Raw genomic sequence first — 17857 nt, forward strand, 5'->3', positions numbered from 1 at the left:
AACGGACGTGACTAAGGTGGCGGAAGCCGGGTATCGAACCAGGAACCCTCAGCTTGCTGGCACCGCCACTATACCAACTTAGCCACGCTGTCCGCAATAATAAATATTAATTGCTATATCTGGTTTTGTTATCACTTTCCTGAGTCTCATTAAGTTGCAATTACAGTTACAAAGTCCAAGACGTTAGATTAGGGGTCCCCAAACTTTTTGACCTGGGGGCCGCATTGGGTTAAAATAATTTGGCCGGGGGCCGGGATATATATATATATATATATATATATATATATATATATATATATGATATCACGTCATCGATTGGAAAATGCATTTCTAGACAATGTGATTTGCCTAAGCGGCTAGGAGACTCTGAGAGTAACAAGCAACAAGCGGTAGAAAATGGATTAGAAAGGACAGATTTGAAAAATAATAATAATAAAAAAAATATATATATATATATATATACTGTATATTTTTGAATCGGGACTTCCCGCGGCCCAGCTCTCGAACGCTGGCGGGCTGGATTTGGGCCGCGGGCCGTAGAATGGGGAACCCTGCGTTAGATGTCAGTAGTGTATAGTTTATGGTGTTTTTTTTTGTTGTGTCCTAAAAAGTGTTTATACTGTAAGTATTGTACTTAAAATGCTCCAGCTGTTTGATTGTAACATGCATCTTAGTTGTGGTTTACAAATTTGGTTGTCAGGCTTGTCGCTGACAGTTTTGGTCTATGTCTTAGTTTTTCCTCTGCGTTTGTCTTTAGTTCCTGTCAGCACTCTTATTTTGGTTCTGTTTCCTCTTTGTCTACCTGAGTGCTGTGTAACCCTCAGCTGTGGCTGATTGGCACCTGGCCACACCTGTGATCAATCAGCCAGCCACTATTTAAGACCTGTTTTCTCCTCCAGTCAGGGCTGGATTATTGTCGTTGCCACAGTCGCTCCTGTCGTTGCTATCGTGTCGTTTTAGTGCAGCGTAGCGGTAAGCTACATTCGTTTGTTTGTAACTTACTGTCTTTTGTTCCCAGCTTCTGTTTTGTTTTCACTCTACAAGTAACGACATCTGTTTTCCTGTTTGTAACCCGCTAGCTTCCACGCTAAGCCCTTTTTTGTTTCTTGCTAGCTTCTATGCTAAAGACCCTTGGTTTGTTATCCGCCTCGTGCGCGCTTAGTGTTAGTACCCTTTTGTTTGATTTTGTCTTAGTATCTTTATTAAATCATGTTTTCTAACTCCATGCCTGCCGCCATCTCTGCATCTTGGGGTTAGTCACCAAATAACTCTGACATTGGTGGGGTTAAAATCACCATGTAAAATGCTAATCAGTAGCATGTCCATAGCAAAGCCAATGTATATTAGCGTCGAGCTAGCACATTTTTAGAAAAGTGGAGCCTTACTTTACTTATGTTGGAGCGTTTTTTTTTTTTGCTTTGTTGACATTGAAAATTTCAACATTACCAAAGGGAATTTGGCTGAGTCTGCTCTTAGTGCTGCTGGAGTGATCAGCAAGTGTCAAAGTGTGAAGAGGCTGTGAGGACTCTTCTTCGGCATGGTAATGCTGGTGTTGTTTTCCCGAGGATGCGTCGAAGCAGAACACAGCAAAGGTAAGAACGCCAAAAAAACGGAAATGCTGATTATCGGTCCTGCTAGACACCGAACTCTATTTAATAATACAACTCTAACATTTGACAACCAAACAATTAAACAAGGCGACTTGGTAAAGAATCTGGGTATTATCTCCGACCCAACTCTCTCCTTTGAGGCACACATTAAAAGCGTTACTAAAACGGCCTTCTTTCATCTCCGTAATATCGCTAAAATTCGCTCCATTCTGTCCACTAAAGACGCTGAGATCATTATCCATGCGTTTGTTACGTCTCGCCTCGACTACTGTAACGTATTATTTTCGGGTCTCCACATGTCTAGCATTAAAAGATTACAGTTGGTACAAAATGCGGCTGCTAGACTTTTGACATGAACAAGAAAGTTTGATCACATTACGCCTGTACTGGCTCACCTGCACTGGCTTCCTGTGCACTTAAGATGTGACTTTAAGGTTTTACTACTTACGTATAAAATACTACACGGTCTAGCTCCATCCTATCTTGCCGATTGTATTGTACCATATGTCCCGGCAAGAAATCTGCCTTCAAAGGACTCCGGCTTATTAGTGATTCCCAAAGCCCAAAAAAAGTCTACGGGTTATAGAGCGTTTTCCGTTCGGGCTCCAGTACTCTGGAATGCCCTCCCGGTAACAGTTCGAGATGCCACCTCAGTAGAAGCATTTAAGTCACACCTTAAAACTCATTTGTATACTCTAGCCTTTAAATAGAATCCCTTTTTAGACCAGTTGATCTGCCGTTTCTTTTCTTTTTCTTCTATGTCCCACTCTCCCTTGTGGAGGGGGTCCGGTCCGATCCGGTGGCCATGTACTGCTTGCCTGTGTATCGGCTGGGGACATCTCTGCGCTGCTGATCCGCCTCCGCTTGGGATGGTTTCCTGCTGGCTCCGCTGTGAACGGGACTCTCGCTGCTGTGTTGGATCCGCTTTGGACTGGACTCTCGCGACTGTGTTGGATCCATTATGGATTGAACTTTCACAGTATCATGTTAGACCCGCTCGACATCCATTGCTTTCCTCCTCTCCAAGGTTCTCATAGTCATCATTGTCACCGATGTCCCACTGGGTGTGAGTTTTCCTTGCCCTTATGTGGGCCAACCGAGGATGTCGTAGTGGTTTGTGCAGCCCTTTGAGACACTAGTGATTTAGGGCTATATAAGTAAACATTGATTGATTGATTGATATAAAGGTATTTATTAAATAATAAAAGGCTAGGAACAAAAACACTGGTGTAAAGAGAAAAGGCAAACAAAAGACGCTAGCGTGAAAGCTAGGACAAACACAAGGAAAACTAAAACTTGGCACGAGGACACAAAAGAGTAAACAAAACATTCAGCATGAAAGCTGGAATATGAGGTGGCTTAGCGTAAGAGCTAGCGAGAATATACATACGAAGACGGATGAGAGTCGTCACTGTTGCGCGTGGGCAAATTAGGATTCGAGGAGGACTGAACAGAAAAGGCTGGCTTATAAAGGAGGGTGATTAGCTGAAGCAGGTGTGCAGGACCGAGTGTAGCAGGTAAACTAATGAGTAAATATAGTGATGGACGAAACAGGAAATAAACGGTTCAGACGGAGAATGAAACAAAGATGGAAAAATAATTAACGTGAAGACCCGAGTCACGGATCGCAACAGAGGCAGCTGAGTCGGCTACTGGGCGTGACGTCAGGCGCAGCCCAGGTACTGTTGGATTGGATTGGATTTTACATGAATCGGTGCGGTTACGCTAGTCGTCTCCCCAAGATGCAGACGGAACTCCAGAGGCAAGAGTGCAGATAGGAAAATTATTAATTTTCCATAACTCAGTCATGAATACACAAAATTCAGGAAAGCGTGCCGACAGCGCGGAAGCTACGGCGAAGCTTAGAACAGAAATCAAACAGGTATACGAACGTAACTGTTGCGTGAAGCAAACAAGTCAGCCAGACTTGAGTGTGGCGAAAGGCATGAATAAATAGCTCTCTGATTAGTGCCTGGGAGCGGGTGGGCGTCCCGAAAACTAATCCGAGGCAGGTGAAAATAATCAGCATCCATGGCAACTAAGAAACACACACCCTGGGGTGCTGAAAACAGAACTAAGGGAGTAAAAATAAAATAAAGCATGACCATGGCAAGGGATTATGACAGGTGCCCGGTAGTATTGGCGGGATTCGGTCAATGCTGAGAAAGTACTAGATTCGGTACACATCCCTAATCACATGTTTGGACAGTGCAAAAACATATCGAGGTCAGTCAAAATGACCTGTGCACGAACTACTTCCACAATCACACAGATTGCATTTGCAATTTAATTTGCCAGATGATATTTTGGAACAACTATAGGAAAATGCGTTTTTAGTCTATGTTTAGAAAATGAAAGTGAAATAATAACTTCTAATTTCCTGTTTACGTGCATACTTTTAAAAAAAATGAAGTGTGTTGTGGTTGCTGTTGTTCCGTGTGTGTGTTTTTTCATACCTAAAATGAGGCCGTTGGGGTTTGTGGGAGGCTCCCACACCACCCTTGCTGAAGACAGGCGAACCTCCGGAAACACCACCCTGACGGGGGGTCCTGGGACTGGGGAGAGGGCGGGGGACAAAAATAGAAATCAGAGTTGGCATGGGACCAGGCCACTAATAATATACCAAGAGCTAAAGGACAAGCACAGTTACATGAAGCACTTACATATTTAGTACGTGACTACGAGGAAGCGAGAATGCTTTTGCCCTCCACACACACACACACACACACACACACACACACACACACACACACACACACACACACACACGAGCATATACACAGTATAGAGTGAGTGTCTTATAAATATTTTAAGACGGGCCTCTAAAAGATGCAAAAATAGAAAATGTAATTTTCTCTTAACCTTGCTGTCTCTGCCTTTGAACCTGATAGAAGTACATGTTCCACACCATCAAATACTTGTCATTGTGAGTCACACACACACACACACACACACACACACACACACACACACACACACACACACACACACACACACACACACACACACAATGAAGGTTCATTATACGTTGACGAATTGACTTGTTCTGGTTTCACCCTGAAATGAGAAAAACTTTTCAAATGTGACAGTGCTTGATGATGTGTGTGTGTGTTTGTGTGTGTGCATTTCCGCTTGTATTCGTGGAAGAATATGTGTGTGTCCTTGTGTTTTATTATTCAAAAAGGTTGCTGCCATTCCAGAAAGTAGGCTGTTGTTACGACACTCCATCTTACAGCATCTGCACAAACATGCACGCTCTAATGTGTGTGACGCTGTTAAAGTTCAATGCAAGCATCCTTTCTACACTCTAAGGCGTACTTCTCAATTATTTTTTTTGTCATGCCCCCCCCTTGGGGATATCATTTTCTTTCACAAACCCCCTAAATTGAATTGAGAACCCACTAATTTGTATTTATGTATCCGTACAAAATATATAAGGTGCTGGCATCAGAACCTACCGTATTTTCCGCACTATAAGGCGCACCTAAAAACCAATCCAATCAATCCACTTTATTTATATAGCACATTTAAACAACAATAACGTTTCCAAAGTGCTGCACAGCCATGTTAAAAACAATTGTAAAAAATAAATAAATAAAGAAATAAAATAAAATTAAAAAAAAGTATAAATATATATATATATTATGCTCCACCAATGACTGAATAAAAACAAACAAACAAAAATAAATAAATAAATATAAAACAAATAAAAACAATATAAAAACAAATATGATTAAAAACTATTTTAAAGGGTAAAATCAATTAAAACAGTAAAATAAAAATCAAAGTGTATAAAAAACACAGAGGACAACAGAAAACAGAGGATCACACAACTCACATAGTGTTAAAAGCCAAAGAATAAAAGTGGTTCTTAAAACGAGACTTAAAACACTCCACTGTGGAAGCAGTTTGAACATGGAGCGGCAGAGTGTTCCAGAGCTTAGGTCCGACCACAGAGAAGGCCCTGTCTCCCCTGGTCTTAAGTCTGGTCTTGGGCACCACGAGCTGGAACTGGCTCTCGGACCTCAGAGCGCGCGCAGGAATGTAAATTTGGATGAGGGCCGAGATATATTGAGGTGCCAGTCCATGTAAAGATTTAAAAACAAACAGCAATGTTTTAAAATCAATTCTAAAATGAACAGGGAGCCAGTGCAAACTCTGAAGAATTGGGGTTATATGCTGGCGTTTCCTGGCCCCTGTTAAAAGTCGTGCTGCCGCGTTCTGGACTAACTGCAACCGGGAGAGAGCTTTTTGGCTAATGCCAGCGTAAGTGCATTGCAGTAGTCCAGGCGACTTGAAATAAAAGCATGCACGACTTGTTCAAAAAGGTTAAAAGATAAAAAGGGTTTAACCTTTACTAAAAGACGAAGGTGATAAAAACACGATTTTAAAACGCCATTGACTTGTTTGTCTAGTTTAAAACCTAAAATTTTCTCAAAAGCTGACAGTGCGCCTTATAACCTGGTGCGCCTCAGATATGGACCAATATTGAGCCACAACAGGTCTCACAACTACAGTAAGCAGCTGCCAATTTTATTTTCCCCCGTAGGAGAAGAAGCGCGCGGTGCATGCTGGGATATATGACTGCGCCAGGCCGTGCCGTTTCATTTCCATTTGTGTGTTTTATATAAAGACCTCAAAATGGCTCTTATTGAGAGACATGATTTCAGGAAAGCAGGAATTGTCACTGAACTGCTAGACAACAGCAGTAACACTAACTCCATTAACGACGTCTCGAAATAGTGCAAAGTAGGAGTGTGGGAAAAAATCGATTCGAATACGAATCGAATTGTTTACGTTGTGCGATTCAGAATCGATTCTCATTTTCTAAAAAACGATTTTTTTTCTCCCCATAAATTTTTTATTTATTCATTTATTTTTCTTCAATCCAACAAACCACTACACAGCAATACCATAACAATGCAATCCAATTCCAAAACCAAACCTGACCCAGCAACACTCAGAACTGCAATAAACAGAGCAATTGAGAGGAGACACAAACACAACACAAAACAAACCAAAAGTAGTGAAACAAAAATGAATATTATCAACAACAGTATCAATATTAGTTATAATTTCTGCATAGCAGTGATTAAATATCCCTCATTGACATTATCATTAGACATTTATAAAAATTAAAAAAAAGAACAATAGTGTCACAGTGGCTTACACTTGCATCGCATCTCATAAGCTTGACAACACACTGTATCCAATGTTTTCACAAAGATAAAATAAGTCATATTTTGGTTCGTTTAATAGTTAAAACAAATTACATTATTGCAATCAGTTGATAAAACATTGTCGTTAACAATTATAAAAGCTTTTTTTTTTTTTTAAATCTACTACTCTGCTAGCATGTCAGCAGGCTGGGGTAGATCCTGCTGAAATCTTATGTATTGAATGAATACATAATCGTTTTGAATCGGAAAAATATCTTTTTTGAATCGAGAATCGAATCGAATCGAATCGAAAAAAATAGATATATTATCGAATCGTGTCCCCAAGAATCGATATTGAATCGAATCGTGGGACACCCAAAGATTCACAGCCCTAGTGCAAAGCAATAACAATATATCGATAACTCAACATTGCTCAAACGTTAATGTCACACAACACAACACACAAAATAAACATGAAAAGCTCACTTTATTAAGTTATTACTCATCCACGAATCCCTCGAATTCTTCTTCTTCAGTGTCCGAATTAAAATACCTAAAGAGGTCTTGCAACTACAATAAGCAGCCGCCTATCTTATTTTCCCTCGTAGAAGAAGAAGCGCGCGGTGCATGTTGGAATATATGACTGCGGGAGGCGTGCCGTTTCTGTGTTTATGTAAAGAGACACGCTTACGACGAAGAGTTTTAACTCAAGTCGATCAGTCACACAGTAGAACACGGGAATAGAGCAACAGCGAGAAAATGGAACATTAACAGCAGCGACACTGACTCGTTTAATGACGACTTCGACGAGACGGAGCCTGGCATGTTGGATGCCGTGTTCGCCCAACTGTTTGATTCGACACTGAAAAAGAAGAATTTGAGGGATTCGTGGATGAGGAATAACTTAATAAAGTGAGCTTTACATGTTTTTTGTGTGTGTTGTGTTGTGTGACATTATCGTTTGAGCAACATTGAGTTATTGATATATTATTGCATTGCACTATTTCGACGGTTACAATATTGTGATTACATTAACTTTTGATTTACCCTAACAGTATCAGTTTGTTTTTTACGTGTTTATTAATTCGAGGAAAATAATAAAACTGCTGTTTATTCATTTTGGGAGTGAACAGTGTTGTCAGAACGCTGGTTTGTAATCTATTAATAAAGTTTGACTGACCTATCTGATTGTTTTGTTGACACTCCCTTTAGCGCAGCTCCATCTAAAGCAGGGGAGTCAAACTCAAATACAGAGTGGGCCAAAATTCTAAACTGAACAAAGCCGCGGGCCAAAGTTGAAAAACTTAACCTTTTAATAGGCACCCAAACAAGTTTTGCATTGAATATTGAACAAGCAAGGCTTATAGTTACATGCAAAATCGGGTGTATATTGTAGCGTCCCAGAAGAGTTAGTGCTGCAAGGGGTTCTGGGTATTTGTTCTGTTGTGTTTATGTTGAGTTACGGTGCGGATGTTCTCCCGAAATGTGTTTGTCATTCTTGTTTGGTGAGGGTTCACAGTTTGGTGTAACAGTGTTAAAGTTGTTTATATGGCCACCCTCAGTGTAACTTGTATGGCTGTTGACCAAGTATGCCTTGCATTCACTTGTGTGTGTGTAGAAGCCGCATATATTACGTGACTGGGCCAGCACGCTGTTTGTATGGAGGAAAAGCGGACGTGACGACAGGTTGTAGAGGATGCTAAAAGCAGTACCTTTAAGGCACGCCCCCAATATTGTTGTCCGGGTGGAAATTCGGGAGAATGTTTGCACTGAAATTCGTGATTCTCCTGGAAAGATCGGGAGGGTTGGCAAGTATGAGAATTAGCGTTGAATGCGCTGATACAGCGGCACCGCCACTGTATAACACCGGCGGGCCAGCTCTAATTTTAATTTATTATTGCCTCAAGGGCCAAATTAAATTACACGGCGGGCCAGAGTTTGAAACCCATGATCTAAAGGATGCATAACGTAACCCCAGCCTCTACTGTAGCATCTAATCTATGCGCCTTATAATGCGGTGCGCCTTATATATGAACACAGTTTTAAAATAGGCCATTCATTGAATGTGCGCCTTATAGTGCGGAAAATACGGTTCATGCCACCTCGCTGAAGACGTGTGTATTGTGTCGGCGCCACCATAAAAACTATTGAAATACATTTTAGGACTGGTAACACGACACGACTCGTTCATCCTTCTACTGCGCAATGCACACATTCTCTCTCTCTTTCTCTTTCTCTCTTTTAATCGCCCACTCACAGTCACACTGCTCTCATAACTAAACCAGCTCCGCAGCTGTGCACATGTAGATACATAACATAAAGATAGGTAGACACATACACAGCTGCTTGGCTTGATGCCAAATATTAGCGTTTTATATTAGTGTAGTTAAAACCACCCAATTAGCGTCAACTAATAGAAGTGAAATGACTATATTTTGTAACAAATTCGGACAATTTGTGTTTTACCCACTGCATGGTTTATTAGGGTACATTTATCCATGATTTGGTTTTTAGTACTTACTAATAATTGTATTTTTCTTAAAGCACAGACCAGGAATGGCAACCATGAATCATAAATCATGAAACATTTAATATAATGTCAGTAAAATGTTCTGTTCTATTCTAACCTACTCCTTGATTATGGCAGATTACATGTAATATGGGAAATTGTAAATTGTTCTTTGAGTGCAACAAGAAAAGTCCAATGTGTTTAATGCCTTTTCATTTATATTTTAAGCTAGGAAAATAGTTATTTGAGTGCAATAGGAAACATTTGTTTAATGTATTGTAAGATTTTCTGTTAAAATAAAGCAAATTTTTTCATAGTTCCCTTTATTTGGAAAAGTATCCATATGCAATTTGGTACCTTTACCAAAATGTGGCCCCCAAATTAAAAAGTGCAACAACGTGAACCATTCAGTGATTGCGTGTTGTGTCCCAATTGTTTTGTGTATGTTGGATTCTAAAGTTAAATACCTTTAGTTCATAAAATTCAGAAATGTACTCAAATTTTCGGAAAGTACAGTTCAAAAATCCATTGTGAAAATACATAATTTGTAGAGTTTTTCACTTTCCATTATTTAAAATGACAATAGTTGTGTCTTCAAGCAAACAAATGAGTTGATCTGGAATTTCGACCACTTTATGTGAGGATAGGAATGTGGTTTGAGATGAGAACAGATACAAGCATTTAGACACAAACTGGAAAGTCTCACCATCTTCTTTGGTTTGTAGGAGGACCGCGCTGCTGGGGGGTCCGTCACCCGAGCGTGTGTACGCCAGCACCTGCAGCAAGTATACGGTGTACTTTTGGAGCGCAATGAGAAGCAGCGACATGTTCCTCTCTCCTTCTGCCACAAGAACACTGGGGGGTCGTTCTGAGTCCTTCTCAGAGTACAAAACCTGAACACACAACACCGCAAAAATGAATGAACTATACTATATAACATTTTATGCCATCACCCGTCACAACATTAGGAACAGCTGCACCATTTAATGACCTCCAATATAAAAGCTGTATACATTTTTTTGTATTTAGCAAAATAAAAATAAAAACACTGTAGACAACCACTAGGGCTGCGAATCTTTGGGTGTCCCGCGATTCGATTCAATATCGATTCTTGGGGTCACGATTCGATAATATATCGATTTTTTCGATTCAACGCAATTCTCGATTTAAATCAATATTTTTCCGATATTTTAAGAAAAATAGCTGATAATGACAACTGCTATCTAGTTATATCATGTTTTATTATCATCATATTATAATTTGCTAGTATGACATTAAGTTGTAATTACATTTGCAAGTTCAAGACGTTAGAAGGCAGTAGTGTATAGTTTATGGTGTGTATTTGGTTGCGCCCTAAAAAGTGTCAATACTGTAAATATTGTACTTATCAGGCACCAGCTGTTTGATTGTAACCTGCATCTTGGTGGTAGTTTTCATGAACAAACTTGGAGGTGCTGATATCACCATGTAAAATTGCTAATGCTCATGATTAACAAAACGATTCTGTATTCATTCAATACATAGGATTCCAGCAGGATCCACCCCAGTCTGCTGACATGCAAGCAGAGTAGTAGATTTAAAAAAAAAAAAAGCCTTTATAATTGTTAACGACAATGTTTTATCAACTGATTGCAATAATGTAATTTGTTTTAACTATTAAACGAACCAAAATATGACTTATTTTATGTTTGTGAAAACATTGGACACAGTGTGTTGTCAAGCTTATGAGATGCGATGCAAGTGTAAGCCACTGTGACACTATTGTTCTTTTTTTAAATTTTTATAAATGTCTAATGGTAATGTCAATGAGGGATATTTAATCACTGCTATGCAGAAATTATAACTAATATTGATACTGTTGTTGATAATATTCATTTTTGTTTCACTACTTTTGGTTTGTTTTGTGTTGTGTTTGTGTCTCCTTTCAATTGCTCTGTTTATTGCAGTTCTGCGTGTTGCTGGGTCAGGTTTGGTTTTGGAATTGGATTGCATTGTTATGGTATTGCTGTGTAGTGGTTTGTTGGATTGATAAAAAAATAAAATAAAACAAAAAAAAAATCGATTTAAAAAAAAAAAAAGATAATCGATTCTGTATCGCACAACATATTCAATTCGATTCGTATTCAAATCGATTTTCTCCCACACCCCTAACAACCACAATGTATTGCACAACACATCTATATAGATTATTTGGTGCATATTTAACCCTAATGCATGTGCAGGTCATTTTTCTGAAGAGACAGTCAGAAAGCAGCTTGAAGATGGTCTGTAAAATGTAATCTATGCAACATTTTGACCAAGGAACCACCATTACATGTTATGTAGACCACAAAGAAGTGTTTTAAATGTAGAAAAAAAAATCATGATTAGAGAGGGAAAAGCGTTAGTAAATGGATGGATGGATGACCCCTTCAAACAGCCACGTTGTAGATTTTAGCGCTTCCATAGCGAGACTACTGACAGATGTGTTAGAACTATACGCTAATTTGCATTAGAAGTGGAAACAGTGGAGGATGCATATGCATGTAACAGCCAGTCTGCCCCACAACAAGAGGATGAAGGAAAAGAAGCAGCTCATTGGCTACTGTGTCAAACTAAAACTCTTCGGGTAAATCTCTACTGTATGTGGAGATATCCACTGACGTCACCATTTGAAAAAAAAACAACGTCAAAAGTTGAGCAGATTCCAAACGTTTTGTTAAATTCTACAACCCGCGTGCAGCTCTTTAGTGCCATCCTCGTGGCTCCCTGGAGCATTTTTCAAAAGATGGGGGAAAAAGAATTTTTTTGTTTGAGGACAAATATGACACAAACCTTTCCAATTGTTATAAATGTTTAATATGTTTGTGTGTATGCTTCACTGATATGAGTATTTAGTGGACATCGTTTTGTACTACTAATTTTGGTGGTTCTTAAACCCACCATACTGTGGACTGTGACGCAAGAGTTTGTTTACATGTGAGATCTTCCACTCCTTCTCATTTTGTCCACCAAACGTTTTATACTGTGCGGTAATACTGTTGATGTTATTGGAGTGCTAATCAGGCATATTTAGCCAGTGCATGACTGCAAGATAATCAATGCTGACATGCTTTTTAGGCTAGCTGTATGTACATATTGCATTGTTATGCCTCATTTTTTTGATAGTAGGCTAATATAGCGAATATGGACACTTACATCGTGTTTCCTTCATTATAACACGTATATAAGACTTTTATAGTCATTTTGATAGTAGGCTATTATAGCTAATATACACACTTACATCATGTGTTGTCTTCATTATAACACTTATATAAGACTTTTAAAGTCATTTTGATAGTAGGCTAATATAGCTACTATAGACACTTACGTCACGTGTTGCCTAATTTTTTGCGGCTCCAGACAGATTATGGCTATTTCAATGTTTTGGGTTGCCGAACCATGTTTTAGACCAGGGGGTCGGCAACCCGCGGCTCTGGAGCCGCATGCGGCACCTTTGGCGCCGCACTAGTGGCTCTCTGGAGCTTTTTCAAAAGATGAGGGGGAAAAAACATATTTTTTGTTTTATTATGGTTTCTATAAGAGGACAAACATGACACAAATCTCCCTATTTGTTATAAAGCACACTGTTTGTATTAAACATGCTTTACTGATTTGAATATTTGGCCAGCGCCATCTTGTCCTACTCATTTTAGCGGTCCTTGAACTCACCGTAGTTTGTTTACATGTATAACTTTCTCCGACTTTCAAAGACTCGTTTTATGCCACTTCTTTTTCTGTCTCCTTTTGTCCACCAAACTTTCAACGTTGTGCATGAATGCACAAAGGTGAGTTTTGTTATTGACTTGTGTGGAGTGCTAATCAGACATATTTGGTCCCTGCATGACTGCAAGCTAATCGATGCTAACATGCTAACTATATGTACATATTGCATCATTATGCCTCATTTGTAGGTATATTTGAGCTCATTTAGTTTCCTTTAAGTCAATGGTTCCCAAAGTTTTGCAGGCTGGCGCCCCCTTGGCTCCCCAGTGAATTCCTAGCAACCTCCCCACACACACAGACACATATGGAAACAAACACCTCTTTCTTGATATTTGGTATGCTGCAATTTGAAAAGAGAAAGGTTAAACACAAATGTGTATTTCACAAATAAAACACAATTTACGTATTCATTTTCTTCCATTTACTCACAGAAAATGGTGGCGGACGTGATCTAAGGCACGCCACCCTCGCCACCCACACGATGACACACGCGCGAACATGCATATACGCACACACACACACACACACACACACACACACACACACACACACACACACACACACACACACACACACATGCACACACACACATGCACACACAGGTACAAAGTCATATACATTCGTAACAATATATATCAGTGAATGCACCACCCTAACCAGCTCTACACAACACAACACGACGCGTTCTGGCGAGTCCCCAATTTCATGTTGACTTGAACTCAAGATGATGTTGACAGCCAGAATGCGGTTTTTATTATAAGATAAAATTCTGAACATTACTAGCTTGAAATTACAAACTTGAGCTTTTGCTTTTGTAGTCTATGCTGTCGGATCTGACTGGGCCAGAGCGGCGTGTGGTAACCAGACCCTGATGCGTCGTCCACTGACTCGTCCTGCTGCACGTGTTGTGTACAAATTGTCACACAAACGTTCGAACTTCTGACTTCGACTTCGGACTGCCGCCCCCCTACCGCCCCCTTCTTCCTCACCGCCCCCCCCAGATCTTTGGGAACCACTGCTTTAAGTCCTCATAATTCAATTTATATCTCATGACACTATCTGTATATATCTATATGGCTTTTAATTTTTGGCGGCTCCAGACGGATTTGTTTTTGAATTTTTGGTCCAGTATGGCTCTTTCAACATTTTGGGTTGCCGACCCCTATTCTAGAGCAACTCTTGTATTAGATCGCTTTAAATCATAAAAGTGAATCTAAGTAGTATGTAAAGCATATTTAATGCTGATCGGGTGTTTTCATGATGATTTACCACCTGTTGCAGCTCAGCGACAGCACACAGTTGTCATACTCAAAAGCAATGGACTCCAGTCTGAGCTATCTATTGTTGGACATTTTTCCTGGAGAAGAAACCATCACGACACACAGGTCCTGAACGCATCGCAGTTCAAAGAATATGTGCCGGAAACTTCTCCTCAAGCCTCTCAAATGTTCTGCCTCACCCAAGACAGCTTGCCAAGAGAATAAATGTCAGTCCTGCCTTGATGGAAGTACAGAAGAAAAAGTCAGAAGCTGCTGGTGGCAGGTGGCAGGAGAACTTTTCAGGCTCTAATAGCGAGTAGCAGCGGGCACGCTGAGTGCTTCAGTGTGCTCCTCTCACGAGGGAGAGCCATAAGTGTGCCATGTGCTCGGGGCTAACGCATTATATAAGCTGCATTTTTCGAGCTCAAAACAAGAGATGATGCTGCTTGAGGAGTTACTTTGCATATTAACACAAGCATGTCAACACGAGTGAGGAGAAATCCCCTTTATTCCCTGCTTTTGTTCCGCTGTCTGGTCAGAGCGCGCGGATTAAGACGCCGTACACAATTTCACTTTCACATTAGCGGGAATGTTTTTGTTCCTCGTCGTGTTGCGCTCAAAAAAAAGAGACGTGCCGTGTCGCAAAAACAGAAACAAACCGCTACGTGTTGTCTCTTTACTCCGGGATCAAACAATAAAGTACATGCAGATAAATCCTCAGGGGAAAGTGTGGGAGGCTGTGAACAGCAACATAACAGAGGATCAGGGTGGTTGAAAACAAAAAGAGCACATGTATTTGTTTATTTTCCTTGTTGGAAAATTACTTTGAAAAAGTCATTAATTAACAGAGACGTTTATGCTAACTGTCCAATGTGCTTTAAACATATTCCGCCCACTTATAGCTTTTAGAGCCCCACGTAAGGACTTTCAGTCTTGGTTGATTTTGGCAGCGCCAGTGGACCAAAAGTGTTTCGCCAGAAAAAGACCACATTTTCCATTAAGATTAGCGCATATAGCATCATACTGACATGATGTCCGCCGTAATATTAGCAAAAATATTATGTCTTTAATTGTCACGGCGCAAGCGCATGCCGCTGCGCATTCATCAATGAGCCCCGCGGAGCGCACCTCGGGACAAGCCTAGTGCCACAAGCAGCTGCAATCAATCAGCACTCAGCGCACCTGTTGTTGATGATCTTCCTGGGCTTCTTAAGCCAGTGCAGACCTACGTTCCGGGCCAGAACGTAATCATCTGTTCCCGTACAGTAAGCCTACATCTCAAGCTCTATGCGCACTCCTTGCTCTCCGTGTTTTCTTTCTCGTCGTATTGATTGTTGTGTCCTCCGTTCCCGCGTTGACGAGGCTGTGTGTCTCGTCTTTCCTTGTTCCCTTTGTTTCCATGACTGCCTCTTGGATCTCAACCTCCCGCTTGGACACGGACATTTGACGCCTCTCTATCGCCCTGACTACCCGCCTGCTCACGGATCTCCAAGCTGGTCCTGTCCCCCCCCGGACTTCCTCACCTCTCGTTCAACACTCCTGGTAACACTCATTAGTTCCTACACATAGTCTCACACCATACACCCTTGGATTTTTGTCCCACTCTATTCCCTTGTTTATTAATATTATTGTTTTGTTATTTTATTTATATATATATATATATATATATAGATATAAATATATATATAAATAAATCATAGAGCTATACTACGCCCCTTGTTGTCTGTGCCGTTTACTCCCCTTGTACCCAACATTAATGCGATGCTGATCTTAAATAGCAAAAACTATTAAAAAATTATTTTTGATTGCGCCACAAACATGACACTACTACCAAGAAAAAATAGCTGATAATGACAACTGCTATGTAGTTGTTATATCATGTTTTATTATCATCATATTATAATTTGCTAGTATGACATTAAGTTGTAATTACATTTGCAAGTTCAAGACGTTAGAAGGCAGTAGTGTATAGTTTATGGTGTGTATTTGGTTGCGCCCTAAAAAGTGTCAATACTGTAAATATTGTACTTATCACGCACCAGCTGTTTGATTGTAACCTGCATCTTGGTGGTAGTTTTCATGAACAAACTTGGAGGTGCTGATATCGCCATGTAAAATCGCTAATGCTCATGATTAACATGTCAATAGCAAAGCCAATGTATATTAGCATCAGGCGAGAGCATTTTTAGAAAAGTGGAGACGTACTTAACTTACAATGCAGCGTTTTTTGAGTGAATTACTTTGTTAGCATTGAAAATTGCAACATTACCTAGTCCGCTTTCACTGATGCTGGAGTGATCGCCAGGTGCTGAAGTGCGAAGAACTGTCTGAGTTGGCATCACGCACAACCCAGGTACCGTAACATGGCACCGTTGGATTTGACGTGAATCGTAATATGACCAACTGGATTCGGTCACTGCCAAAAAAGTACCAGATTCTGTACACATCCCTAATCGTCACATACCTAAATAAAATGACCGTCACTTCCGGGCTATAGCGCGCATCTAATTATAAACTGCACCCACCTCATTTTTGGACAGATTGTCTTAATTGACAAAGATATTTGGCGTGTGTCATTGAGAAATATTAAATCGGATTAGAGTGCTTAATGTAATTAATGTGATTTTAGCTATGCAAAACCCACTTTTCTCACCTGTTGGCAAATGTTTTTGTGTCCTTAGAATCCCCATAAGGCCCTAACATTTGAATTGAAAATACTAATATTAATAAAACCGTTTTGCCTAGGCCCAGACGAAAACATTTCGATTTGCTCAAGACAAAAAAAAAAAAAAAATTGTGAAAACACTTTTAGAGGTGCATAACGTTGTTATACTGGATGACGTGCAAGCAAACAATGGGTTTCTCAGCAAGGTGATTTGCTTTTTCTGTGTTTTTTTTGTGTTTACATATGCAACACCTATTCCAAAAGAAGACGCAGCCTTAACAAGTAGACTCACATTCAAAACTGTAAAAGTATTTGCCAGAGCTGAACTAGTTTTTTAACGTTAAGAATGTGTAAATGCTACTTAAAACATTGCCTGGTCATTTAAAAAAAGAGAACTTTCTCATTCAGTGTGATTGCATGAGATGGCATTAAACATGAAACACTAAGCATGCATTTAGTCGGTCCTTCTAGCAGCTAGGGGCTCTCAGCAGCTCGTACACTGGACTTACCGGACATTACATCATATTAGGCTTTTTTTTTTTTTGCAAAACTGTGAAAGTCTGGATGTCTGGGTGACTCAGGGGAGACGGTGTGTGTGTGTGTGTGTGTGTGTGTGTCTAAGTATTGGGGGTGGTAATGGTTTGAAGTGGTCGAGTGAAAATTCCATGTGTGTGTGTTATATGCACCTTGTATCCCAGGATGTCCCCATTTCGCTTTGCCTGAGGGACAGGAGACCACGTGAGGAGAATTTTGGAGGAGCTCACAGCATCGGCAGTCACACCGACAGGCGAGTCTGATGGGACTGTAGAACACACACACACACACACATACACTTATTTGACTCAGTGCTACTTCACGCTAGGAATCAATCTTCAACTTTATCGCCTCCACCGTCCTGCTGTCAGTCTTTT

At 40.2% G+C, this 17857-nt stretch overlaps 1 protein-coding gene across 1 annotated transcript in view; it reads right to left on the reverse strand.

Annotated features, from left to right (window-relative positions):
* The window catches only part of LOC133560173 (protein sidekick-1-like), an 849418-nt gene that overhangs the window by 83543 nt on the left and 748018 nt on the right, over positions 1–17857 (reverse strand). Inside the window, exons 26-28 of the mRNA XM_061912393.1 lie at positions 17633–17748; positions 9985–10171; positions 4067–4165 (exon numbers count right to left, since the gene is read on the reverse strand). Coding sequence (XP_061768377.1) covers positions 4067–4165; positions 9985–10171; positions 17633–17748 — 402 coding nt within the window. The remainder of the gene's footprint in view (positions 1–4066; positions 4166–9984; positions 10172–17632; positions 17749–17857) is intronic.

The sequence above is a fragment of the Nerophis ophidion genome, linkage group LG01 (assembly GCF_033978795.1).
Source record: "Nerophis ophidion isolate RoL-2023_Sa linkage group LG01, RoL_Noph_v1.0, whole genome shotgun sequence".
Taxonomy (NCBI): domain Eukaryota; kingdom Metazoa; phylum Chordata; class Actinopteri; order Syngnathiformes; family Syngnathidae; genus Nerophis; species Nerophis ophidion.